Below are 24,531 nucleotides of genomic sequence, written 5' to 3'. Positions count from 1 at the left end.
TTGGAAATGTCATTGCATCGAATTTCGGAAAATTCCGATGCGGAGCGCGTGGCGCGAGGGTCGCCCAAACGGACCAAGGAGAAGGCCGCCCCGGCGAGGAGTCGTGACGGAGATGAGCCGCATGACAAGCGGCGGACCCGCGGACCTGTTGCAACAAGACCGTCCTAGGGAAAAAAGAGAATCCCAAACTCGTTCCGAGGCACGGCCGAAGAATGTAAACAATTCGTGAAGGAGTGGGTTCGCGGCCTTCGTGCACGTTCTTCCATGGCCGTTTGGCGAAGTCGCGCAAGTGCTTAGCCAAGAATGCTCATTAAAGAGTCGTTACGATGAAGACCGCGAGACGACAACCGACAGGAGAAAGACATTTTTGGAAAAGAAAGTCTACGGAGACGCTCTCTACAACATCTAAAAGAGACACTCGGTCACTTGGTATCGCACCGCCACAGATTGTCAAAATCGAATCGTAAACATCAGGCGGACACGGTAGATCAAAAATGTGATGAGTCACCATGTATATTTTTTATTTTCTGAAATGTATTTTTTTTTTTTGCAAATTACTCTTGGGGGAGTTGTGCAGTTTGAGTGAAATGAAGACGGACATTAAAAAAGACACCCATGCAAACAAAACAATAACGAATTTTTTAGTGAACATCTTACCATAAATATTTAACGATTTCTGTTGCTAGGTGGTACTTAAATGGTATTAATTAAACACAGAAATTACCACGAATCGGGTGTCCTCTGTTTTAAAAATAACCATGTAGGAGGTGACTAGATTACATTTTTTCATTCTTAATTATCGATAATTAAAAAAGTAACGACCGCGAGTAACTAAATAGTTGCATTAGTTTAATCGAAAGTCACATGTTGAACTTGAGCGCAAAGTTTTTGGGAGAATATACAGTGGATCGATTAAAAAAAAAAATTTGATAATAGAGTAATAATGGAATTTGTTTTTTGAAACGAGCATTTAAAATACAAAAAAATTTAGAAAGATATTGCAACTAAAATATATATAATATGTATTAATAATACAGGGTGCCCCAAAATTCGCGGAACAGCTTAGCAGTACGTTGTTAACTTGTCGTTAAAACATCAGGTAAAAATGTTAGAAAAAATCCATCTTCTTTTTTGTAGACGATATGGACCTTTTTGTTACACTAAATCTGCAAATATTTAATTTTTTTTGTAGCCATGTTGCCATAAATGTTACTTAACCCAAAATCATTTGTTGGGAATACTGGAAATAATGAGTGAATTGCAAACCTGATCACAATCATTCAGAATTATTATACCACTGGCTAGTAAAAAAAAATCTTTTTTAATATTTAAAATAAATGAGATCAAAACTGCACCTTTTCAGACCCCAAATCTGCATATCTAAAAGATAGAATTTATTTATTATTTTTCTCATAATTTCCTAATATGAATTGACATTGCCCCATTGAGTTGTTCCGCGAATTTTGGGGCACCTGTATAGTCCAAAAGTGTGGGCGCGTAGCAAAAATTAATGACAATATAAAAAAATTGTGCTATCAAAAACTTGACAGAAATATCCATTATGTTAAATAAATCCGGCCTTGATGCCGTGCTCTCTTTTTATAATGAGAGTTTTGTTATTTTGTCGGTGAAATTGTTTAACTTGTAAAATGGCATCGATCATGTGAGTTCATCATAATATTTTTATAATACAGGCTGTTTGATAAAAAAACGCCTCAACCCATAACTTTTTTATTTATTATCCGACTTCAATGAACAAAAAAACCAAACATATGGTTTTTCATGCGCTACAAAAAAGCCATAAAATATATTTTTTTGGTGTTATCTTCAATAGCTAACGATAGTCAACTTTTTTTTTTAAATGGGCACATGTAGTTTTTTTAGGCTCAGTCTGGTAAGGTTTTTTTTTCTGAATCTAATGATGTATTGAAAGTTATCATTTGGTCCATAGATAACTGGAAAAAAAAAATAAAAATTTTTTTTGTGGTTCAGCTTATGAAATTTTTAAGAGTCCCGTGAAAAACAATCGGAATACAAAGTGCGGTAAATGCGTAGAGGGGTAAATGTCATCCAAACGTCAGCTTAGAAATTTTCATCTGCTTTTTTAAACTTTTTTTATTTAAGTATAAAATAACAACATTGCCAGTCATGCAGGATAGCAGTCATTTGACTATTATTTTATATTCGAGTGTAATAAAAATCGTAGTCAAAAACAAAAATGTAATACAAAATTAATAATAATAATAATTATTATTATAAAAAAAAAAATTTTTATAATAATTCATGTTTTTCAGGTGCAATCTTGAGGTGTTTTATTATTATTTTCTTGGAAAACTTGAATAAAATAAAAATTTATTTATATTTTTCTTGGAAAACATGAATAAAATATAAATACATTTTTATTTTATTCATGTTTTCCAAGAAAATAATAATAAAACACCACAAGATTGCACCTGAAAATTTTGAAACTGACACTTGACATTTGTTGTTATTTGTATTCCAATTGTTTTTCACGGCTTACTTGAAAATTTTACAACAAGCTGAACCACAATTAAAAATTGTTTTTTTTTCAGTTAGCGAGTTAATTCGTGAAAAAAATCTAATAAAACACGTAAATTAATTTAAATTAAAATAAATAAATTGGATGTCTAGCTCAAAAGCCACTCGACTTAACCCACATTTTTTTTAACTAAAGCACCTGGTGTAATAAAAGTATGTCCATATTTACAACTTTATTTTTGTAATGTCGTACTTTATTAGAAATTATAAATATAAAAAATAAAATTATACATACATATTTATATATACAGTATGTCCCCGGATTGAGTTTACAAGAGGGAAAACATTTTTATTTTTGATTTTACGCAAAAACTTCAGAGGAATAACATTTTTTGCTTCATCTGAAACCCCCATTTCTGTTATTAAAAAGTCTTTTTCAACACAGAGGAAGACTTAACATTAAAATCAAAAAAAATGCAGAAAAAATATTTTTTGAAAAAATCAAATGATAATTGAATATAAAACTATTCTATTAAGTATGCGCCGTTTTCTGTATATCATTCAACCCTGTATCGAAGTTTAAGCTTCTGAACACCCATGCCTGATACATAACTAAGGGCCGGATTTATATGCACTAAAAAAGTCGAAATATACATGCAAGATATGCTTCCGAAATTACAAAATATGCACTTTAGTATGCAAAATATGCAGCTAAATATGCTTTACAAAATCAAAAGAGGCACGCTTTTTTAATTTAAAACTTATATGAATTAAAAAATAATACAATTATAATACAATGTTGATTTAATTACCATTAAAATGGCAAACAAGATACCTTTCTACATTTTCTGGAGTAAAATTTTGTCTTCTGTCAGATAATAGTATATTATGTTATGAAGAGCAAAAATGAAGTTTTATGTGCTGCGGCTGGTAGATTGACTGCCGAACGCAGTCAGGCAGACAAACCAGCCAAAGCACATAAAACCATTTTTGCTCTTCATAACATAACATATTATACTATTTTTTCTTCAAACCTTCATAACAAATTATTTAAGACATGTTAAGAGACCAGGTAGGAAATTCAAATGATTTAGCTAGTTTACTTTACAGCCGCTCGTCAGCGGAGATAATAACTTCACGGACGCTCCTCAGCGGGGATAATAACTTCACGGACGCAGGTCAGCTCGTTAGATGCCATGACAATGAAGTGACACTTTAGCATTATCAATGCAGCAGTGCAATGTCATATTTTACGGACGTTTGAAGAAAAAATATTTTTTCCAGATGTGCGTTTTCCTGGGTTATATGCAAATAAATATGCATTTATTGTAAAATATGCTTTTATTGCTAAATATGCAATAATATGCATAATAAGAATGATCTTATTTTATTTAGAATCATCTGAAATGCCAAGAAAACTTTAAAGTAATCCGAAGCTGTTTAGCAAAAAAATATGCAAATGCATATAAATCCGGCCTTTATACATAACTGTTGGGAAATTTTTCATTAAATTTTGTAATTATGTGACAAAAACCGGTCCAACATTGGATTAAATAAATTCTTTGTTCTAAAGACAACATTTTGCAACCGTAATAAGTTGTTTGTCAAAAAACCAGGCCAATTGTAATAAAATTTATAACATAAAAATTAAAAGTCCAAATTTGAACAAAAAATGTTAATTTAAGAATACAGTGTATCAATACTGAGATTTTAATAACGGAAATGGGGGTTTCAGATGAAGCAAAAAATGTTATTCCTCTGAAGTTTTTGCGTAAAATCAAAAATAATTTTTTTTTTCCTCTTGTAAACTCAATCCGGGGACATACTGTATATACAGGCTCCCCAAAAAAGAAGACGAGTCCATAACTCCCTTATTTATCGGAGAATCTTAATTATTTTTACACCAAATTAAATGGTTGTGAATAGGCTACAAAAGGGCCTAATAAATTCAGGTATAGCCGCAAGGGCTTCAAGGCTCAACTGTCAAAATATTTTTTTTCAAATGCGAACACAATTTTTTTTTAGTAAATCTGATAGAAATTTTTATTCTGAAAACAACAATGTATCATAAGTATACACTTACATACCAAAAATACAAAAAAAAAAGTAAAAAAAAACGCTACTATCGCCTATGCTCGAATTGCGCTCCATTTTGCGCTAAACATTGGAGGAATCTCTGCGCAATCCCATATGTTATTATTGGTCATTTGTTTTTCCAGCTAACTTAATTTGATTATTTATTACAATGTAAGGCTTAGTGCTCGTCACTTGTTTTAAAAGGTAGTTTTTTTTTTTTATTTGAGGTTATACTTGTTGTTTTCAGAATAAAAATCTCTATCAGAATTACTAAAAAAAGTATGTGTACGCATTTGACAGTTTAACCTTGAAGCCCTTGGGGATTTACGTGAATTTAGTAGGCCATTTTGTAGCCTATTCACAACCATTTAATTTGGTGTATAGATAATTAAAATCCTCTGACAAATAAGGGATTATGGACTCGTCTTTTTTGGGGACATTCTGTATAATTAAAATATGTAATTTGACAACATTTCGAGAATGTCTCAAAACAAACCAGTTAACAACGAAAATTTTATATTTTTCGTGCAAGTAAATGTTGAATAAAATACAAAATATGTATAGTAGTATCTAGTAATAAAAATAAACACATTTTTATTTCTAAAAAAATGTACTACTTTCATTTATTACCGAAGACTGCAAATGCAGAAAAAAATTAGGTAAGTAATAGAAATTCTTGAGCTAAATTCGAAACATTTTCGGACCCTGAAGAGGTAAAAATGAATACTTCCATTTAATAATAATATCTAAAATTAGAATCACTTCCGGTGAAACTAACGTTGACAAGGTTTACACAATGTCAAAATAAATCAGTTAACTATGTGAAATTTTACATTTCTGCCGCAATAAATATAAAAATTCCATTAACACTTCTCGTTCGCTACTGACGACAATAACGATAAAAAAAGAAACTTTTACATCTAATTAAAAACAATAATGCGTAGAGAGTTTTTTTGTTCGGTTAATTAAACAAATTGAAAATGCCCTATTTTAAAATCCAAACTCAGATTTATTTCCTCCAACTTTTTAGAAACTGACAACTTCCCGAGATACTCCCAGTGCAGCACATATTTACTTCTATTAAATATTAAAAGTAACAGTTTGGTGACAGCAAACCGACCAGACCTGAATCTTATGGAACACTTCAACCAACACAGCAAAGTAGAACAGTTCTCGTTCGTGCCGATCCAAAAACCCGATTCCACCCACCGAATCGACCCAAATCCGGTCGAATTCACCCCGATCGAAAACTTTTCGACCCCATCCCGTATCCACGCACAAAGCCAAATTGTTCACATTTGCACAACGAAATAATGTCAGATAATCTAAGGACGCTTATCCATAAACGATCCATTACGTGTCTAGGTTAAATAACTTGTTACGTGACTTCGTTAACTCTAAACCTCGGCTTAATACCATAATTGGCTACTTATCGTTGATATTTTTTACGAAAAAAAAAACAGTCGTGTGTGACAAAAATCCAAAACAAACCCATCATCTGGTTTTATTCCGTCCGAAATTAGCCAGCCGACAGGCACGACATTATTTACGTTTTACTGTTATCGTGAGAATGCAAAATTTAGAAAGTTGGAAGCGTCAAAACGCGACAGATATGAAATTTCACCAGTTCGCTGCCGACAATTTTTCCACATTTTAACTGTTTCATGGAAACAATGTAATGGCGGCTGCGGCCATCATCCGCGTCGCTGCAGCTTTGCGTGCGTGCACACGCATTATGCACCAAAGCGTCGTGCATACGCGCTCAGACGGAATTCGACAAAATTAATATGCAACAACTGTGGGGCCGAATTTAGGTGTCGATCCCGCAACCGGATTGTTACTTATTAAATAATTGAAAAAAGCGCAGACTTTCGGATTAAATAACCAACATTAAACTAATTAACGATTGAGTAATCGTCCCGGATAGGTTTTCCCGAACAAAACACGATCGTCTTGGAGGAAAAAAAAACACAGATCCCTCTGGCACTCGCTTAAGACAAATACGTCATTTTCCCAGTTCTAGATTTAGTTTAGATAAAAAACTGGTCGACCTATAACGACGCATTTGGAGCAGGTCGAAAACGATACAAGGTGGAATTTTGTGTTGGTTCAGCGCAACTTTTCTATTTCCCCGGTGGATGATTATCGTGAAAACTGTTGTTTAAATCCGTCGAGACTTGTATTGGTCAGTGACATAATGAATAATAATTTATCGTGTCTCAGCTGATTCGGTTATGAATTAAATTGCGAAACAGTTACGACATCTTCATTTCACTTCTAGTTGTAGTAACAAAAAAAGAAAAATAAATTGCACGATTGTGCACGTGACCGGGCCTCAAGGTACGTCATGACGAAATTGTTTATGTCAGATTGGTGATTTTATTCAGCCGGTGTGGCTGCGCTGACGACCCTGAGTCAATTTCGACAATGACAAAATCGAATTTTGACAACGGAGCGAGAGTCGACAGTTGGGAAATGCGCGTTTGAAAGTTTGCAGGATGGGGGCGCTTTAGACACCGGAAAATGAGACGTTTCAGCGTTTATTGTTGGCACGCGTGGCTCGAAGCTCGGCGGATTGCTCGTCTTGCGCTGAATGATCTGAAGAAAGAAAAGAAAAAAGTAATTGCTGGGTTGACCTTCATAGTCTCTAGGCCGTGCCACTCTTGTGAAGATACTTGTGGATAGTTATGGCGAGTCGTCAGAGGTGGCGCTAGTAGTGCTAGTAGAACGCTGTAGAAGAAAATACAGTGTGATTTTGAAAGTTGTGCAGATATTTTAACCTGAGGTAGTACGTGTTAAAAGAAGGCAAAATAACCCAAATTGCCTTATACAAATGATAATGGTTTACAAGAGAATCAAAGAGATTAGTTTGTTTGGGAACCCCTGAAAAATTTCAAATTTGGCGGGCACTTTTGTAATACGACCAACCTAAAAAGTCAAGCTTTTATGTCATTCGAGGTTATGTTTGGTTTTTATCGTTTAAGTTTTTTGAGTTTCATCATGAATTTTTGATTAAATTTGCAAAGTGACGATAAAATAGTGCCTGCAACTTATTCAGAAAACAACAAAGCCTTAAGCAACAAAGTAAGAAGACTAATTGTGCGTAAAAGCATAAAATGAAACGTCGAAGGTAAATCTTCTGCTTTTAGTGCCTGAACTTTTTGGATGTAAACCTTGCTCCTTTAGGGTACGCCAAACTACAAACTGAGAAACTCCCAGTTGATTTGCAAGACCTTGTTGTTGTTCGTGGCTGATTTTCAATTTCGTGAGAATGTATTCTTCTGCAAATACATAAAATGCGATCTTTTCGTTGGCGGCCAAGATCGTGCTTATTAGCTTATTCATTTCGAAACGCCTGAAATCGCGAAGATGCTGCACAACGTTTACAAAGGTTTGTACATTGGGAAGTATTCTTTGAGGAAACCGTTCACCCTAGATTTGCCGTTAGCTCTAAATATCCAAGGACTTCGCTATAGATCAAAACCATATTGGTTTTCTCCAGGTTGTTGAAAGCCATCTTATTTAAAGTGAGGTCAAGATTGAGGTTCTTGTCAAAGTGACTTAATTTTGAATTAAATGACAACAAAAAAGTCTACTATGATTTTTTTTTACCCATTTTTTCACAAAGTTCAGTGGCTCTCAAACTTTTTTTGAAAAACATTTAGCCCCTCTTTCTCGAAAATTATCAGCATTTGTTTAAGGTATTATTGGCTCAATCGTTACCTTTTGTGGAGTTCTATCACAGGTTAGAATATCTGCATCACTTTCAAAATGACCCTGTATAATATACAGGTGTTTTCGAAGTTGAGGCGTTCCTTTTAGCCAAAATCACCTCAGTAAAATGTGTACGGCAATGAAGATACAATAAGTTAATTTTTTTGAAATTTTTTAAACCGGTCCTGCTCAGATTTGCGCTGATTTGTTAATAAAAAATACTGTCAGAGTTGTCATCTAGTTAGTCGAAATGGCTTATCATTACGAAAAGAATGAGCTCACAGATATGTTGCTAATGTATTGCGCAATGTTATCAGAATACCGCTCTGGCGTCTAGAGAGTACGCAAACCGATTTCCGGAAGGACACCATCCTGGGCCACGTCAGTTATTAATTTAATACAGCGGAGAAATATACAGGACCGAACTCAAAATTTTAGAAAACAATAAAAACATACAATCAATTATCTCCATTAATACAAACATTTTACTAAGAAAATTTAGGCTAAAATTTTTAAGAATAATGTATAGTACCTCCTGTTACAAGGAACGCGTCAACTTCGAAAACACCCTGTAGATATAGTTTATGTGAATATTTTGAAGATTTAAAGTTGTATAAAAATAAATGAGTGCGTATCTACATATTTTTTTGGTGATGATTGAAAGAAGATTAAAATTTATAATTAATAATGGAATCAAGTATTAGAAAATATACCTATGCGCGGTTAATGTCTTTATGAAAAAAAAGCAAAACAACAACAGAAAGAAGAGATGACTTCATAATAAAGAAAGATCTAGGTGTGATTGGGGTGCACGTTAGAAGATTGAGAAATAAGAAGAAATGTCAATTTAGAATGCAATTTGCTCTAAATAATAAAATGATAATACGTTCAACAAAAAAGAGATTAAAGTGCGGCTGTTGAAAAAAATCTCGAAACGTGCGGCGTAACTTAATAAACTGTCAATTTTGAATTTATGTGAATTTTATTTAAAATGTGGTTTTCACTCAAGAACATGAATTATTCATGACAGAATACTTTTTTGGAAGTGGAAATGTAGAAAATGGTGAGTGGGTTTATCCAAGTGTTGGCAAAACCTCTCTTCGTCATGGATATTGGTACGATTGAAGCTACGCCGTACGTTTTCAGAAGATTTGTTTTCCAAAGCCACCTCTTATTTATATTTATGTGTAGGTATGCGTCAAGTGCATGTTATAGAAGATTCTGTATCAGATTCTACCAAACAACTGATTATTTAGATGTTGTGACATTATAACATGGCTGCCAACAGAAATTTGAATTTCCACAGCCACACTTTATGCCAATTCAAGTCAATTCAATTAAAATTGAGTTTAGGTTAGGTTCGTCATTAGTATGCTTTGTGATCTACTCTAGGAATTAAATGACAGTCCGTGGCGTAAGCGCCACGACCTTCTAAATAGTCGAGACGCAAACGCTTGGCTCTCTCCGGCCTGTTCATTTGAGCAAAATACCATTATGCACTTGTAAGCCGTTTGGCGCTAGAGAACGGGCGATTTGAGTTCGGAACCACGCGGTTTGAAACTTGGCTTTCTGTCATTGTGTTGTCACTTTGTCGGATAAAGACATGATTACTACATTTTAATCGAAATTTTCGGTTAGTTAAGCATATTAATTGCATAGATAATCGTTCCTAATATACATATTCTTAAATACAACGAAATTTATGGAGATGTGAGTATGAATTTAATTATTTCACGGAGTTCAGTACTTGTTATAATACCCACAACATTGGAAGTAGACGAAGGAAAAGAAAATGAAGATTTAAGCAGGCAAAAGACTGTTTGCGGTGACAGAGAATGTTTCAGTTGGGATCGGTACATTAGCAGCACTATTGGAAAGGCTTGCCTACAACATTATGTTAGTGAAGAATATTTTTAAAATAAATTTTAAATTATTGCAAGTCTACTACTGATTAAAAGATTTTTGAATTCCCTACCTGGGCAAATATTTAAACTTTCTGAAGCCAATTCATTGAATGTTTTTGTCTTTTTATAATCCTTACACGTCTCCAAATAGCATTTTACATGTTATCTTTTTGACATTTATTGTTTCGCGCCAATTTCGGCGCCTGCAAAGTAGCGCCAAACGGCGAACGCCGAAAATTGGCAAATGAACAGGCCGGAGAGAGTCAAGCGTCTCGACTATTTAGAAGGCATAGATATATTTAGAAGGTAAAGTCCCTAGATATATATATATATCTAGGGACTTTATACAGCGTGATCAACAATGACTGAGTCTGTTGGCAATGAAACAATTGAAAATACTGGTGATTTTTGTCTAGTAATTGGCACTGACCACGCACTGACCGGATTTTTTAACCTGAGATGACATTAAAAACATTCTTGGTTATGCAGGTTATGTTTATACTATTACAAAAATTAACCTTCGTTGGTAAATTTTAAATTTGCTAAATTTCATTGTTACCAACAGACTCAGTCATTCTTGATCACTCCGTAGAAGGTCGTGGTAAGCGCCATCTAGATTTGAACTAAAACAAAGTTGTGTCATCCTTTTCATTTTTCACTCTTTCGGATTTTCTCTTCACATCTTTTAACTTTAAATTTTTATCTACATTCATCCATCTTCAAAAAATATTGAACGTAAAAATATTACATTTAATATTTAATAATCTTCATAAACAACACAACATAAAAATGTCGATGACGCAAATTCTTTAATTCTATATTCGGGGAAACACAAAAGAAAAACATACGTTGCAAACTTCATGTTCACTACTGTGTGGTTTTTCTATTTAAAAATTAAAAGTCACGATCATTCTCAGAAATAGAAAGACTACGAAATATTTTACAATCATGAATAAGATATTAAATTTTCATTATCACTAGATATACCCAGAGAATTTTACAAAAGCACCTTCAAAACATCACATATGAAAGTAATTTTTAGCTTGTTTATACTATAATGCTAATTTTTAAAAACCTAGGAAAGGATATCATCTGTCTTAAATTACTTAAATCAACCACTTAACTCTTCACTCAAATTATAACATTTCAAAATGTCACTCATCTGTCGCTTGCAGACTGTGCTGCCCTCTATTCGCCCCGTAACGTTTCCTTTCATTGTTTCTCTGAGAAAAGTGTTTCACGAAAATAAAAACGTGACAGGAATAATTTGAAAAAATCGCAAAGCGCATTCGAGTGAATAACTCATTAGGCAGGACCTCCAGTTTTTGCGAAAGCCGAGTGAAAGCAGAATTAGTAGGTGTCCTGTCATTTTGTAAGCGGCAAATTAGAAAACGCGGGCCGTACGGGCGCACCGAAGCCCAACCCACCGTACGCTTATCAGCAAACGGCACCCGATTATATTCCGCACCTGTCCAAAAAATTACCGTATTACATATTCAAATCGCATCGCGACGACGCGACGTACGAACAATAGGACATTGATGAAAGATAAAAATTTACATTTCCATGCTTGCAAATTGACTAATTACGTCAACGGGAGAAAAACCGTAAAAAATTGTTTCATTGGAGGCCATTATCGCACATTATGTCGAAGGACCATTGTTAAAATAACGAGCGCAAAATTGCTCAGTATTATTAAATACTTTCTTGGGTATGCGGTAAGATGATAAATTAAGCGATAGTGGTGGCGTCTGCAGGTGTCTCAACAGAAAACAATTCCAGTAACTTAATCATATTCTGTTCGACAACAATTCTGCAAACAACACTTACTCACCAGATTAGCATCGATGATGAACATTAGAAGGGTACAAAAAATATACAAATTAGGACTTACAGACGTGACAAATTTTTCTGGGAAATGATCTGGGGAACATTTTCGTTTCGATTTAGACAACCAGTTAAACACCCATCAAGGTTTTAGCACCACCCCTTCACCTGCAACAAAAAAACAAAAAATCAGAATTGCAAAATCAAATAATGGGAAAGTGCATACGATCGTTATCAGTCTTACGTATTTTTTAATTAATTCCTAATTAATAAAGCGGATTAGTTGGTGCGCGACGTTATGCTAAGTTGTTGAGTTTTTACACTTACGCGAAGAAGAAACTGAAACAATCGAAGTGGACACGTCGAGCGATCACAGCCGACTAAGCACACTCCACTTTTGCTATTTCTTTGTTGTATCTATGATTAAGTCGCATAATTATTTTAATAATAATGCAATTACACATCGAAATTGGAGAGCGACGTTGCCGTAAAAGTCGATTGTTACGTCTCATTGCCAATGTCGCCCCGCGTACGCAACAACCGGAAATAAGACCATTTGCCAACGGTGGAAGTGGTGGATTTCGAAATTTGGTCAAACGGGACTTTTCAAAATCCACATGGGTAGCTCGAATGCGTCGGAGGTCAAATGCGTCACAGATTTGTGCGTCGTAGGTCAAATGCTCGGTAGTTCAAACATTGTGACATCGATTTTTGAATCAAACCTACCGCCGTGTAGAAAGTCACGTAGGCCTTTGCGTAGGCACATGTTTGCGGAAATTCGGCGAAAATGTCGCAGTTTTCCACCAACGAGGCCGTCAGTCTGGAAAAGGGGGTCGATCCGGTGATAAATCCGGCGACAAGGCCGGAATTCATTGACGAAGTGTACGAAACCGAACGTTGTCTCGAATGGATCAGATCCAATAATTTCCAAAAAGTGAGAGTTTCTTGATTTTTAGCTTTGTCTGACTGTGTTGCATCTAGGTGTGTCTCCAATTCCCGGACCATCTTCTGTCCGACTCGTCTGAGGTGGCTCTGAGGTTAGAACGAAGCCTGAACCAGATCATCTACATTCTAGCAGACACAGCTTACGAAAGGTGACTCTCACGACTTGTCGAACTGCTCTAACGCCCTTGTTGTAGTTGTTGTGTCGACTACGTGGCCGCCGCTCACGTCACCGCCGACGCAATCATTCACTTTGGGCCAGTCTGTTTCTCGAAGACTTGCGCCACCATCCCGTACCTCAATATTTACGAGAAAAGTCCACTCGATCTGGACCGGTTGCATCGATGCTTCACTGAAACTTTCCAAAACGGCGGCGACAACGCCGTAATTCTACTAGACACCGCGTTCGTTCACCTCCAAGGTAAAAGTGAGGTTATGTCAAATTTTTTGTGCTGAAATTGTAGTTTTTAGGCGAAGTTCAAGACAAGTTTCCATCTAGTGTTGTAAAATCCATTGATTCTGACGATCTGAGCTTAAAAAATGAGACAGTTGTGTTTATTGGGGGCCGAAATCAAGAACGAAAACTTCCTAACCTCAAATTTTCCCACAAACGTGAGTAGCCTCAAAATCGTATTTGAAAATTTCTGAAAAGACGCTTTCAGCCAAGAATATTTATTATTTCGATCAAGACGAAGGCCCCAGATTGATTAATTACGAGCAAGACGAAAAAGTCTTGCGTCGAAGGTATTTTCTAATTGAAAAAATTAAAGATAGCAATACTGTTGGTATAGTTATAGGGACATTGGGGGTTAAAAATTATTTGCAAGCCATCGAACGGATAAAAAAACTGTTAAAACTTCACAATAAAAAATATTACATGGTGAGCGTTGGCAAGCCTACAGTCGCCAAACTCGCCAACTTTCCAGAGGTAATTCGTCGCCACACTTTTGAACTCTTTCTAATTAATTTATTATCATCAGATTGAGATTTACGTCGTTGTAACTTGCGCTCTGAATGAAATCTACGACAGTCGAGATTTCTACAAGCCAATCGTGACGATGTACGACGTGGAAGTCGCCCTGAATCCCAGTTCTTCAAGTCTCAACTTCAGCTACGACTACAATGATGTGATTTCTAGACCAATTAGTGACGTAATTAGTGATTCCAGTGATGTGAGTTTGTTGACGGGGACCATCAGGGGTGGGTCTAACGTGTCGATGGGGAGTGAACTAGTCGCGAAACAGGAGGGAGCCGTCGCCTTGAATACTACTCACGGGGCGGGGTTTCTCGCCGCGCGTAGCTGGAAAGGGCTGGAGCGCGATTTGGGGCGGAGCGAAGTGAAAATGGCAGAGGAGGGGAGGCGCGGTATCGCTCAACAATACAGCGAAGAAACACACTAAATTTAATTTATTAAGCACATCAATAAAGTGATTGACGAATCGCGTGGTTTGTGTTTGATGGTTGGGGTTAAAGGCGGGGATAGAAACACACTAACGTAATTTATTATACGGATTAATAAAGAGATTAAGGAAGCGCGTGTTTGCTTCATGGGTGGGGTTAAGGCGGGACTTTAGCCACGCCCCCAGTTCAAAAACCCCCAATTTATCTAAAAATGTGTGCTTTTCAAAAAAGATTTCGATTTATAATCATCGTTCGACAAAACAATGAAGAAACACACTAAATTAATTAATTAATTGATCGGTTCTATGAGATGTTAATAAAGTGATTGAACGAATCGTGATTTATTTTTTATGGGTAGGGTTGGGACGAGACTTTGCCACGCCCCAGAAAAACGTGCTATTTATCTAGTAAATTTATGTTTGTTTTTTTTTTTTTTTGGAAAAAATAAATAATAGTTTGGATTTGTAAACACAACAACTAAAAAACAACGGAACGGTTAGAAAATTGCACGATTAGTACTGATTATTGACAATTGCCGACGTTCCACGCCACCACCGTGACGTGATCCAACTTCCCGGGTAAATTCTGGACCTTCTCCAGACCTCGTTTTCTCCTGATCTTCTTCTCTTGTTGCGACACCTCCACCAACACCCCATTTCGGTTGTCGAAATACAACTCTTGGTCCTCCAGGGTGTGTCGTTTCGCCGAAGTTATACTGAACGTGAAACTGACGAGATTCTCGCACAACTTCTTCGCCGTCGTGCACGGTTGGTCCCGTCCACTGATCCCGTTTTTGAGCACGTCTTCGATCAACAGCAACTGCAGTTCGTATCGCTGGAGGGGCGTCACATACGGGATCCCGTCCTCGTTTCGCGCGATCTGCCTCGAGATCCCTCCCGACCCGGCCCTCACCTCGATCGTGGTCTTCGACCGCAAGAACTTGTACCCTTGTGCTGTGTCGCTCTTGTTCGCCGTCTTCGACGTCTCTTGCTTCTGCTGACTAGAGATCTGCTTCCGCAGACTGCTGGTCTTGTTCTCGGCCACGGTCACCGCCCTAGCCGCGCCTCTCGTGGGCGCGTTCTTGTTTTGGGACCGCCTCGGGGGCTTTACCGGTGGCTCGGTCGTGCTGGGGGTGCGTCTGACGCGCGATGGCGCCTCCCCCAGGCGACTGTTCACGGTGAAGCGACACACGTTCGGGTCGAAGTTGTCCGTGAGGCCGTCGCTCGCCACCATGACGATGTCCCCTTTGTTGAGGGTCGTGACGCTGAGAGTCAAGTTGCTGAGTTCCGGGTTGATGCCGTCGACCGGTCCCAAGGCCCCGAGCGCGTCCCTCATGTCCCTGTTGCAGTTGATGTCGTGGGAGCCCTTGGTCAGCTCCCGCAGGCCGTGCCTTTGGGAGTAGACGTACGCGAGCGTGTCCCCCACGTTGCACACGCAACACACGTACCGCTGAGCGTCGTCGCGACGCTTCAACGGCAGCACCACCGCCACAGTCAAGGTCGTCAACATGCCCTGGTTCTCGAGGATGAGGTCGTGCGCGCAGCTGAACGCCCTCAACAGACACACGAAGATCTCGCGCGTGTTGGCGACGCGATTGGAGAAACCTGCGGACGGACCCGACGTTTCGTCTCCTTTGATGGTGAGACTGTCGAACGGTCGAGTGTCGTTGAAGATCGTCTTGTTGAGATAGTGGAGGCTGCCGTGGACGGCGGACTTGGCGGCGATGCTCGCCTTCTCGCCCCAGTTGACCCCGTCGGCGACGGCGACGATTGCCGAGTTCTGACGAGAGATTACACCGAAACAATCGGCGATCGGGTCGCCATTTTTGTTGTCTGTCACCTGGTTCCGGTCGTACAGCGAGTCGGACACGCCGTACACCAGCTCCGACTTCCTGCTCCACTCCTCGGGGAGGGACGAGTCGTCGGCGGGGGCCAAGGCGGACGGGTCGCTAGGGTCCTCCCCACCTAGAATGCGACCTCTCTTACTGGTGCACCAAAATTGAACGGAGCTTAAGAGTACGAGGGAGGGGCGCGAGACGGGAAAGGGAGGTTCTAGCCGATCGGATGCAACTTCTCTCAGCGCGAACTGGTACGCGTGCAGCGGGCGTCAAAAATGTTCTTTTTTGTCTACAAGCCCAACTGAAGTCAGTTTTGTGTCCTCTTGCTGATCACTAGTTTCTTGGATTTGTCAAGTTGGTAACAGGCAAGGACAGGTTGGTAATAATGAAAAATGACACTATGGCATGGCTTATGGCATTGCACTAAAATGTACAAACAAAAAATAAGTAGAAGTAGCGAACACACTGCGGATGTCAAAATGGAACAAAAACACTGGCGCATGCAAATTCGGGTTAATCGTGTACGTCACAATGCATAATTAAATTAAATCAAATTAAATTCAATCAACTACTGGCAATCATCATGCTGAGCTTTTACCCCGTGAACTGGCCCTTTGTGCGACCTTGATAATTTTCCCCCTCTTTTTGTGGTGGAAAGGATTCCCCTCGCTTTTCGACTTGGCCAAATTAAACCTGTGCTGCCCTCTACTATCGTTACTACCCGCACTGTCGTCGGTGCTATCGTTCGCCTTTTCGACGTTCTTACAGCAAACCTCGCTCGAATTATTGTTAGCGCTATTATAAAAGTCTTTATCGATTTTGGTCGTTTCAATTTCCAAAGTGAAATCTGATATGCTGCCCAAACTGTGACTCTTACTGTGCCGCTTTTTCGTGCGGTTGGTGACGCAGTACTCCTGCCCGGCCACCTTGATCACCATCGTCGTGTTATCGACGGGCTGGCCTTTCGGCCGCTTTGGCGACTTTTTCTCTGCCGGGAGTACTGGAAGCAACTTGCGATTAAAGCCGACACCCGTCGCCCCGCCACTTACCGTTCTCGTCTTGGGTGTCGATGAAGTCGATGTCGGGGTCGGGCACCGACAGGTGCTTCTCGGTGCGGCGCACGGTCGTCAGGCCCCCGTTGGGGCCCGAGTAGCAGCCGAGGATGGAAGAGTGGCCTGTCTCGTACTCGCCGAGCTCATAGTTGGGCAGATCGGTCGGGTTCTTGCCGTAGATGATCGGGGGGCCCTCCCGCAGCGTCGAGTGGCTACAACACCACCACATTATTTGACCCTCACATGAACAAAGACTTACCCTTGGAGATACTTTGTCACAAAGGAATTCTCGTTTATGTTGTGTCTTTTGTCGCGGGGTTCGTTGTGGAAGCTCAGCTGCCTAAAGTAACTCGAAACTCGTTTCCTTAGCGATGGCATTTCGGACCAACTGGAGAATTGGCGACGTAAATATTTATGTTTACATTAGAGTTAACCTACCTGATATGTCGATTGACAGTGTATAACGCTACAAAACTAATTCGCCGTGTCTCGACTAAAATACGACTCAATTACAAAATTAGATCTAAAACACTTAACACTAGGACGAAATCATTGTTGTTTGATTGTTTATTAATTAAATTTCGTTAAGGGCACACCCATGACGTGCCATTGACACTTCGTTGAGAAACAGCAACAGTCAACAACCTGACAAATCAAAAATAACCAACCATGCGTATTGTTGGTGGCCTACCGCACCAACCACTTTATTTCTTCACATGGGGTAGTCACCCTTCATTAGACACCCTTGACACTCACTTGCCCCAAAAAATGTCAAAACAATTAAATACTTGCTGTGAAAAACATCTACCTGAAGGGCAACGTGTGTATTTATTTCCGCCGATTTTATTGGCACCAGTTGAATGTTGCTCCTGGAATTCCTCGTGAAGTTTTTTTCCACATAAAAGACTTATTTTTGCGGCACTAATTAAGAGAAGGAGTCTTTAACCCCGTCTGGCTCAGCGCCAGCCCGCCACTGCCCCATTGACACGAGCCGCAGAATTGGTGGTTGCCTACCGTATCGATTTTTTTCGCCTCATTGACACCAAACCTATTTTTAACCGGCGCGTCCAAAAATAGCGCCCAGATGATTTTGCGTCTTTGTGGTGCAATAAATCGCCATTTAATAATCGTCGAAAACAAAAACACTGCATTCGACGTTATTCTATTTTAAGAACAGACAGTGACCTCGTCGTCTTTGTTTTCTCTCCATTTCTGTTGTACGCAGATCGGACAAATTAGAAATGTGTTCTTTGTCAACAGAATCATGAGGTCCTAATCGGCACCAGCGTGAGCGGCGAGCGGACAAAAACAATCGAGAGTCGATCGACAGCCATCACGTCCGGTGACTCCCCCACGCAGATAGGACTTCGATCCTTGACATATCGCCGCGAATAGGTGTCACGAGTTTGTCACGTCCGTCCGACTATTTACGACACCGTCTCCGGGGGTTCGCCGGTGACGAGGTGAGCACCCGGGGGCGCGTGCCTCGTGCCGCTCTCTACGAATTCCGCCACTGCGAAATTCGCACCTAACAAAGGAACAACTTCGTACTTGGCCGAGGGCCAGTTCCTAGTGGACCAGCTGAGTCGTGGTCGCGGAAATTCGGGAAAATCGACGTTTCCGCACCTTCGCTTTTCTTCGATCGCGGCAAGGGCTGGTACAGGTGGGTTTCGCTTGGCTGCCTTGTGCGTCTGTTGCGTAAAATCGTGAAAATCGGCGATGACATTTGGGAAAATTCGACCAGACAACGTGGAAGGGTAAACACGCTTATAAATAGAAAATCGTCGACGATTCCGCTTAGTTTGACGGGCACTTTCACACGACTGAGTCGCCGCGACCGCGTCCAAAACACAAACCTGTTGGTCGAATTGAATCGCAATACGTTTCAGGGCGGATTTTCCGGGATTTTCAAATATTTCCGCGAGTTCTTTGGGTCGCGTTCCTGATTGCTGCACCGAGTCGAACAACTTGCGCTCGATTTTGTGTCTTCCGGGGGGAAATTCGTCATTAGAGGGTCGTCAGTGGAGCACTGGGTAAGACACCAAGACCGCAGGTGAACCCGATTCACGCTAATTAGCGATTTCTTGGGAGGACCGGTGCGATTTGCGTTTGTTGGCATACACGACCAACACAGCTGTTCCCCCTAATGACTTTCTGGAAATAGTCGAAACGTTAATAATAAACCAAGGTCGCGGAAATTCGCTCAATCCGCCTTGTTCTAGGTGCAATGCCGACCGAGTGCATCACCAACCCTCTGCAGAGGGAATTGGCCGATTCCATCATCCGGATGGTGCCCCTCGACGAGATCCGCATCCTTCTGGCCTGCGGAGCTAAGGTACCACCAAGTCTCCGCGCGACCACTCTTTGACTTTGTCTTCTTCAGGTGAACGAACCCGTGACTCAAGGTCTGATGCCGTTGCACTATGCCGTCTGGCAGAGATACTACGAAGCCGCCCAACTCCTCTTGACTCGAGGAGGCGACGTGAACGCCGTCGACGAGTGCGGTTACAGCCCCCTGCACCTCTCCGCCGAGCACGGGTGAGACAATACCGGACCCCAAACGGACCCCTGCGTGACCCCAATCGGTTGCAGATACACGGAAGTGGTGCGACTGTTGCTCCTGTCCGGAGCCAAGGTCAATTACCGTCCCAACACCGACGAGGATTTCCCGAGGACGACCCAATGCGACGAACCTCTGCGCCTCGCCATCAGGAACAAACACATGGAGATCGCCAGGATGCTCTTGGAGAACGGGGCCGACCCCAACAAGCGCTACTTCTTCGGGGCGGAGATCAACCTGGTGACCGACTTGGAGTTCTTGGAGTTGTTGCTCACTTTCGGGGCCAATCCGGACAGCCGCGACAGGTCTGGATTGACTCCGCTGATGAAGGCGGTGCGCCAGCCCCAAGGCATGGAGGCGGCGCTCATTTTGCTCAAGCACGGCGCCGACGTCAACGCCTTGACTGACGAGAGGCACGACTACAGGACGGTGCTGCACTACGCGGTGCTCTCGGGAAACTACGAGATCATCAATCTGATGCTGAAGCAAGGCGCGAAGCTCAACTACGACGAGGAGTACGACTTGGGCAAGCCCAGTCCTCTCGACTTGGCCATCCTCAAGGGGGACCCCAAGATCGTCGAGCTGCTCATCCGCTCAGGTACATCATCGATCCCGTTGTCGATCCCTGCGTCACTCCTCTTCCAATTTTCAGGAGCTAACGTCAACTGCAGCTCACCCATCATAGGCTCCCCTTTGCACGTGGCCTGCGCCGACAACATCCCCAACAGATTCGAGATCCTCCAGGTGACCACCACTCACATCCACACCCCCTTCTGACTCTGTCCTTGCAGATGCTGCTCAAAGCCGGTGCCGACCCCAACCTGAAGGTCTACAACGACATCTGCGATCGCAACTCTCAGCTCAGACCCGTCCTCGTCGAGTACGTAGCTAGCAACACGAACCCCAGCCTCGCCGTGGTCAACCTCTTGATCCGGTACGGCGCCAAGGTGGTGATGAAGACGCAGTTCCGCGACCCGGACGGCATCCTAAACTCGCTCCACAACGTCACAGCTTGTCGGTCCATCTTCTGGTTGCTGTTGGAGGCGAGCGAATCGTTCGACGTCTGCATGATCCGGAGGAATAACGTGATGACGGCCGAACAGAAGGAGACGTTGCTGGAGCTGGCCAAGTACCCCTTGAGCTTGAGAAGGCAGGTCAGAGTGCTCTTGAGGAGAATCATCGGCGGTAACAAGCTCATCGACTCGGTTGGAGGATTCGAGTTGCCCAAATTTCTGGAGAAGTATTTGCTTTTTGACTACAGCTGATTGTGATATTTTTGATTTTGCGTCGGATCGGGCGCTTTTGTCGATTTTTTTTCTTTTTAATCCCTAGAGACTCGCTTGGATCCCAATAATTCCGATTTGTTGGTATTATACGTGTTTAAGCTTCGATTTTTGTAACCTACCGTTAGATGTAGTTGTTTTATATATTTTTATCCTCTCTTATCATTCTGTTGTTAAATTTATATATTTGTAATCACCGACTATATTTAATAAAAATTGTAAAAATTAACTACGAGTACATATTTCAATGTATTCCCTTCTGCTGTTGACTTTTCAGCTACATCCACTTTACTTCATCTTTTGTCAGTTCCCAGTTATTTCTCCTACGCTTCTAATCTCTTTTGCTATGTATGTGCTTATCGTTTGCTTTATAGATAACATTTCTTTTTATTACGAATAATTTTGATTCTAACAAGCTTTTTTTTGTCATTTAATTCAAAATTAAGTCATCAATCTTAACCTCAGTTTAAATCACAAATATCTTTCACCAACCTGGAGAAAACCGATACGGTTTTTGATCTATGGTGAAGCCCGTGGACATTCAGAGCTAACACGGCAAAAGCACGGTGAAAGGTTCCCTCCAAGGATACTTCCCAATCCACGAACCTTTCTAAACGTTGTCCAGCATCTTCGCGATTTCGGGCGTTTCGAAATGAGTAAGTGTGATCGTGATCTTCTCTTTAGTTCCAGAAGAAGATATTACTAGGGAAATCCAAGAACGTCACTTCCAAGAGTCATTTTAATTAACGTGTGGGTTAGGATTGTTGAAAATCACCTCGTAGGTCCCTATGTTTTACCCCACCGTTTGAATGTAGGTGGTTATCTTCAATTTTTAAACGAAGTTTTGCCCAAATTAGCCCAGGAACTTCCTCTAGCAATTCGACGAAAAATGCGGTACCATCATGATTGGTGCACTGCTCAGGAAATTCGTGAACTCTGAATCGAGTTCGGCTTTCTTGAACACGTCATACTGGAGCTTGCATTGCAAACGATGGCAGGTATTTCGAGCAATTTCTTCGATGTTTCATTTCATGCTTTTACTCACAATTACTGTCTTTTTATTTTGTTGGTTTAAGTGTTTGTCATCTGAATCAGTTGCAGGCACTATTTTATCATCACTTTACAAATTTTATCAAAGATTCATGATGCAATTCAAAAAAACATAAACGATAAAAGTCAAACATAACCTCGAGTGACATAAAAACTTGACTTTTTAGGTTGGTCGTACGTCAAAACTGCCCGCCAAAATTGAAAATTTTCAGCGTTTCCCAAACAAAGGGATTCCTTTGATTTTCTTGTAAACCATTAACATTGTAACTATAAGGCAAGTTGGGTTATTTTGTTTGCTTTTACCACATACTCCCTCAGGTTAAAATAGCTGCGCAACCTTCAAAGTCAGACTGTACATAGAACAGCAGAAAGATGGTAGATGGACATTAGTTAGGCTGGGCTGGGGTTTAGGAGCTGTCATTGCTTCACATAATTAATTCTCTACTTGCTCGTTATTTATTACTTGGCATTGACCAAGTTCGGCCTGAATGCTGAGTCCGTGGTAGGAATAGACAATTAGTGCGATTTTGTTTCAAAATTTAGCAACATTGTTATGGAACAACACTGATTTTGCTTAGATCAAACCAATCAACAGCTTCATATTATAGCAACTACACCTTGTTATATAGCAATATTGGTGAATTTTAAATCAGAATCTTTTTACTTAAATTACACGATTTTCACATTTTTCTTCCACTTCTTAATTTTTTCATGTACATTTATGTCCATCTCAGTCTCTTCACCTTTTTACAGGGTGTGTGTCAGAATTCCACCGACAAACTTTCAGGGCTGACTCTGTGATCAAAAATAAGCAATAAGATAATCGATTAAAAACTTTTACCGGCAGCAAAAGCAATGTGGTGGAATTTATCTACTGATGAAACGTACAAACATAAAAAGGAGCAATGTACAATTTACTTACAAAAATTGTGAAAATTTCGCGCCCCCCCCCCCCTGTTAAATGCACAAATAACCCAATAAAATCCATGGAATTCATATCGTAATTGCTTTTTACGTTTTTTGTTGATTATCTCGCAAACTAAGCGTTTTTGACCCCATATGTATTAAGAGTTTTATGCTTATTTTTGATCATAGAATCAGCACTGAAAGTATGTCGGTGGAATTCTGACACACCCTGTATAACTTTTTCCAAACTGTATGACAATTAAACAAATTATTCACAATTTTCCTTCTTCATGTTTTTGCGAACTTATTTTGCTACGATTTTTATTTAACTATTGTCTTTGGAATTCACTCTTTACTACATACTTCTTTGCCATTTCTATTTTTTCCACAGTCACATTACTTTCAGTATTGTCCTTGTCTGTTCCTTTTTTTCTTCTTTTTTCTTTCCATCACCTCTTTAGCTTTTTATTTCGATTTGTGCAATCATCAACGATTTTGACCTTCGTAAAATTTATTTCCATGCATTAAAATAGTTTTTGTTTATTTACTTATTTCAATTACATAATTTCAACTGATCAATTTATAAAATCTTTTCTTATTCCTGGAGTCAATATTTTTACTTACTCTTCTGTTTTTTTTACGTTCAGTTTTGCAATTAATTCTTCACTTTATTCATACATCTTTGTCATCGGATCTGTCATCTTCCTGTTCTTGTTTCTTTTTATTTGTAACATTGTTCTTGTTATTTTGTTCCCATCGTTCCTTTTATTTTTTATATACGTTAGACTAGGGCTTCTTAAAAAAATAAAAACCATCACTTTTATATTTAAATTCTATTTTGTTATGAATTTTCTTTTTGTAATTGACTTAATTCTTCTTATCGATATTTTCCATAAGCATTTAATGATAACTTTTTTAAACATTTTCTTTTACCATCGGATTCTCTCAGATCTTTCAGCAATCTTTTCACTATATATTTGGTTTCTACTCTACACCCATTTCTACCAGCTTCATTATTTTTTCTATATTGTCCCCACCAATTCTTTTATGTTTCATCTAAATATGTTTGTTCAGTTCTCATCTTATTTACTTAACAACAATAAAAAAGATCTGTTCTTTGCTTTGGATTATTTTTTGCTTATTTCTGTTTCTTTTTTCCCTTTTCTTTATTGTTCAATCTGTTCCTTCATTTCTTCAAAACACAAATTCTTGGAAAAACAAGATTGAATATTTTTTTCATAAGAATAATCTTTTATTTTTTCCCATTTAATCTGTTTTTGTCTTCATTCTTATTTTTTTTAATGTTTTATTTAAGTTTTATTGGTTCTTATTTTTTAATAATTAACTTTCTTTTTCGTAAAATATTTTCATTCATTCTTTTCTTGTGTATGTATTTTATGTAATTCTTCATCTTCCTTCTTTATCTTGTATTCATGACTGATATTTTAAATCTATTCTCACACTTGCACGTTTGTTTTCT

At 39.5% G+C, this 24,531-nt stretch overlaps 4 protein-coding genes across 8 annotated transcripts in view; 2 read left to right on the top strand and 2 right to left on the bottom strand.

Annotated features, from left to right (window-relative positions):
• The window catches only part of emp (epithelial membrane protein), a 35,831-nt gene extending 23,437 nt beyond the window's left edge, over positions 1 to 12,394 (bottom strand). The window contains exons 1-2 of the mRNA XM_069046220.1: positions 12,348 to 12,394; positions 12,088 to 12,188 (exon numbers count right to left, since the gene is read on the bottom strand). Of these exons, the coding sequence (XP_068902321.1) occupies positions 12,088 to 12,127 (40 nt within the window). The 5' untranslated portion in view covers positions 12,128 to 12,188; positions 12,348 to 12,394. The remainder of the gene's footprint in view (positions 1 to 12,087; positions 12,189 to 12,347) is intronic.
• Positions 12,395 to 12,702: 308 nt separating this feature from the next.
• On the top strand, positions 12,703 to 14,402 carry Dph2 (Diphthamide biosynthesis 2). Its single transcript, XM_069046224.1, has 6 exons — positions 12,703 to 12,954; positions 13,002 to 13,114; positions 13,160 to 13,383; positions 13,434 to 13,574; positions 13,625 to 13,890; positions 13,943 to 14,402. The coding sequence occupies exons 1-6, from the start codon at positions 12,808 to 12,810 to the stop codon at positions 14,360 to 14,362; spliced, it is 1,311 nt and encodes a 436-aa protein (XP_068902325.1). The 5' UTR covers positions 12,703 to 12,807; the 3' UTR covers positions 14,363 to 14,402.
• Positions 14,403 to 14,762: 360 nt separating this feature from the next.
• On the bottom strand, positions 14,763 to 18,188 carry LOC138129889 (PP2C-like domain-containing protein CG9801). 3 transcript variants are annotated; one of them, XM_069046203.1, is made up of 5 exons: positions 17,691 to 18,188; positions 17,512 to 17,640; positions 17,250 to 17,464; positions 16,799 to 17,200; positions 14,763 to 16,327 (listed from the first exon to the last, which is right to left on the bottom strand). In XM_069046203.1, exons 2-5 carry the CDS (start codon positions 17,628 to 17,630, stop codon positions 14,886 to 14,888), a joined length of 2,178 nt encoding a protein of 725 aa, XP_068902304.1. In that variant the 5' UTR covers positions 17,631 to 17,640; positions 17,691 to 18,188; the 3' UTR covers positions 14,763 to 14,885. The 3 variants fall into 3 exon arrangements, with proteins under 3 accessions (XP_068902304.1, XP_068902305.1, XP_068902306.1); XM_069046204.1 differs by having other exon boundaries at positions 17,078 to 17,200; positions 17,691 to 18,184; XM_069046205.1 differs by lacking the exon at positions 16,799 to 17,200 and having other exon boundaries at positions 17,691 to 18,178.
• Positions 18,189 to 18,891: 703 nt separating this feature from the next.
• LOC138129898 (ankyrin repeat and protein kinase domain-containing protein 1-like) lies at positions 18,892 to 21,324 on the top strand. 3 transcript variants are annotated; one of them, XM_069046223.1, is made up of 6 exons: positions 18,892 to 18,915; positions 19,475 to 19,587; positions 19,636 to 19,790; positions 19,845 to 20,410; positions 20,465 to 20,556; positions 20,604 to 21,324. In XM_069046223.1, the coding sequence occupies exons 2-6, from the start codon at positions 19,480 to 19,482 to the stop codon at positions 21,075 to 21,077; spliced, it is 1,395 nt and encodes a 464-aa protein (XP_068902324.1). In that variant the 5' UTR covers positions 18,892 to 18,915; positions 19,475 to 19,479; the 3' UTR covers positions 21,078 to 21,324. The 3 variants fall into 3 exon arrangements, with proteins under 3 accessions (XP_068902324.1, XP_068902322.1, XP_068902323.1); XM_069046221.1 differs by lacking the exon at positions 18,892 to 18,915 and adding an exon at positions 19,031 to 19,285; XM_069046222.1 differs by lacking the exon at positions 18,892 to 18,915 and adding an exon at positions 19,284 to 19,423.
• The last annotated feature ends 3,207 nt before the right edge of the window (positions 21,325 to 24,531 follow it).

The sequence above is a fragment of the Tenebrio molitor genome, chromosome 4 (genome assembly GCF_963966145.1).
Source record: "Tenebrio molitor chromosome 4, icTenMoli1.1, whole genome shotgun sequence".
Taxonomy (NCBI): Eukaryota; Metazoa; Arthropoda; class Insecta; order Coleoptera; family Tenebrionidae; genus Tenebrio; species Tenebrio molitor.
The sequence above is the reverse complement of the archived record's forward strand: the minus strand, read 5'-3'. Positions and strand labels throughout refer to the sequence as shown.

Bases quoted from the DNA above. Each gene is read 5' to 3' on its own strand.
- LOC138129898 (XM_069046223.1), top strand. From the start codon at position 19,480: ATGCCGACCGAGTGCATCACCAACCCTCTGCAGAGGGAATTGGCCGAT. The intron at 19,791-19,844 runs GTGAGACAATAC...AATCGGTTGCAG, and splicing joins CACCTCTCCGCCGAGCACGG to ATACACGGAAGTGGTGCGAC. The intron at 20,411-20,464 runs GTACATCATCGA...TCCAATTTTCAG, and splicing joins CGAGCTGCTCATCCGCTCAG to GAGCTAACGTCAACTGCAGC.
- Dph2 (XM_069046224.1), top strand. From the start codon at position 12,808: ATGTCGCAGTTTTCCACCAACGAGGCCGTCAGTCTGGAAAAGGGGGTC. The intron at 12,955-13,001 runs GTGAGAGTTTCT...TGTTGCATCTAG, and splicing joins GATCCAATAATTTCCAAAAA to GTGTGTCTCCAATTCCCGGA. The intron at 13,115-13,159 runs GTGACTCTCACG...CCCTTGTTGTAG, and splicing joins GCAGACACAGCTTACGAAAG to TTGTTGTGTCGACTACGTGG.
- LOC138129889 (XM_069046203.1), bottom strand. From the start codon at position 17,630: ATGCCATCGCTAAGGAAACGAGTTTCGAGTTACTTTAGGCAGCTGAGC. The intron at 17,465-17,511 runs GTAAGTCTTTGT...GTGGTGTTGTAG, and splicing joins GTGACAAAGTATCTCCAAGG to CCACTCGACGCTGCGGGAGG. The intron at 17,201-17,249 runs GTAAGTGGCGGG...AGTTGCTTCCAG, and splicing joins CGACACCCAAGACGAGAACG to TACTCCCGGCAGAGAAAAAG.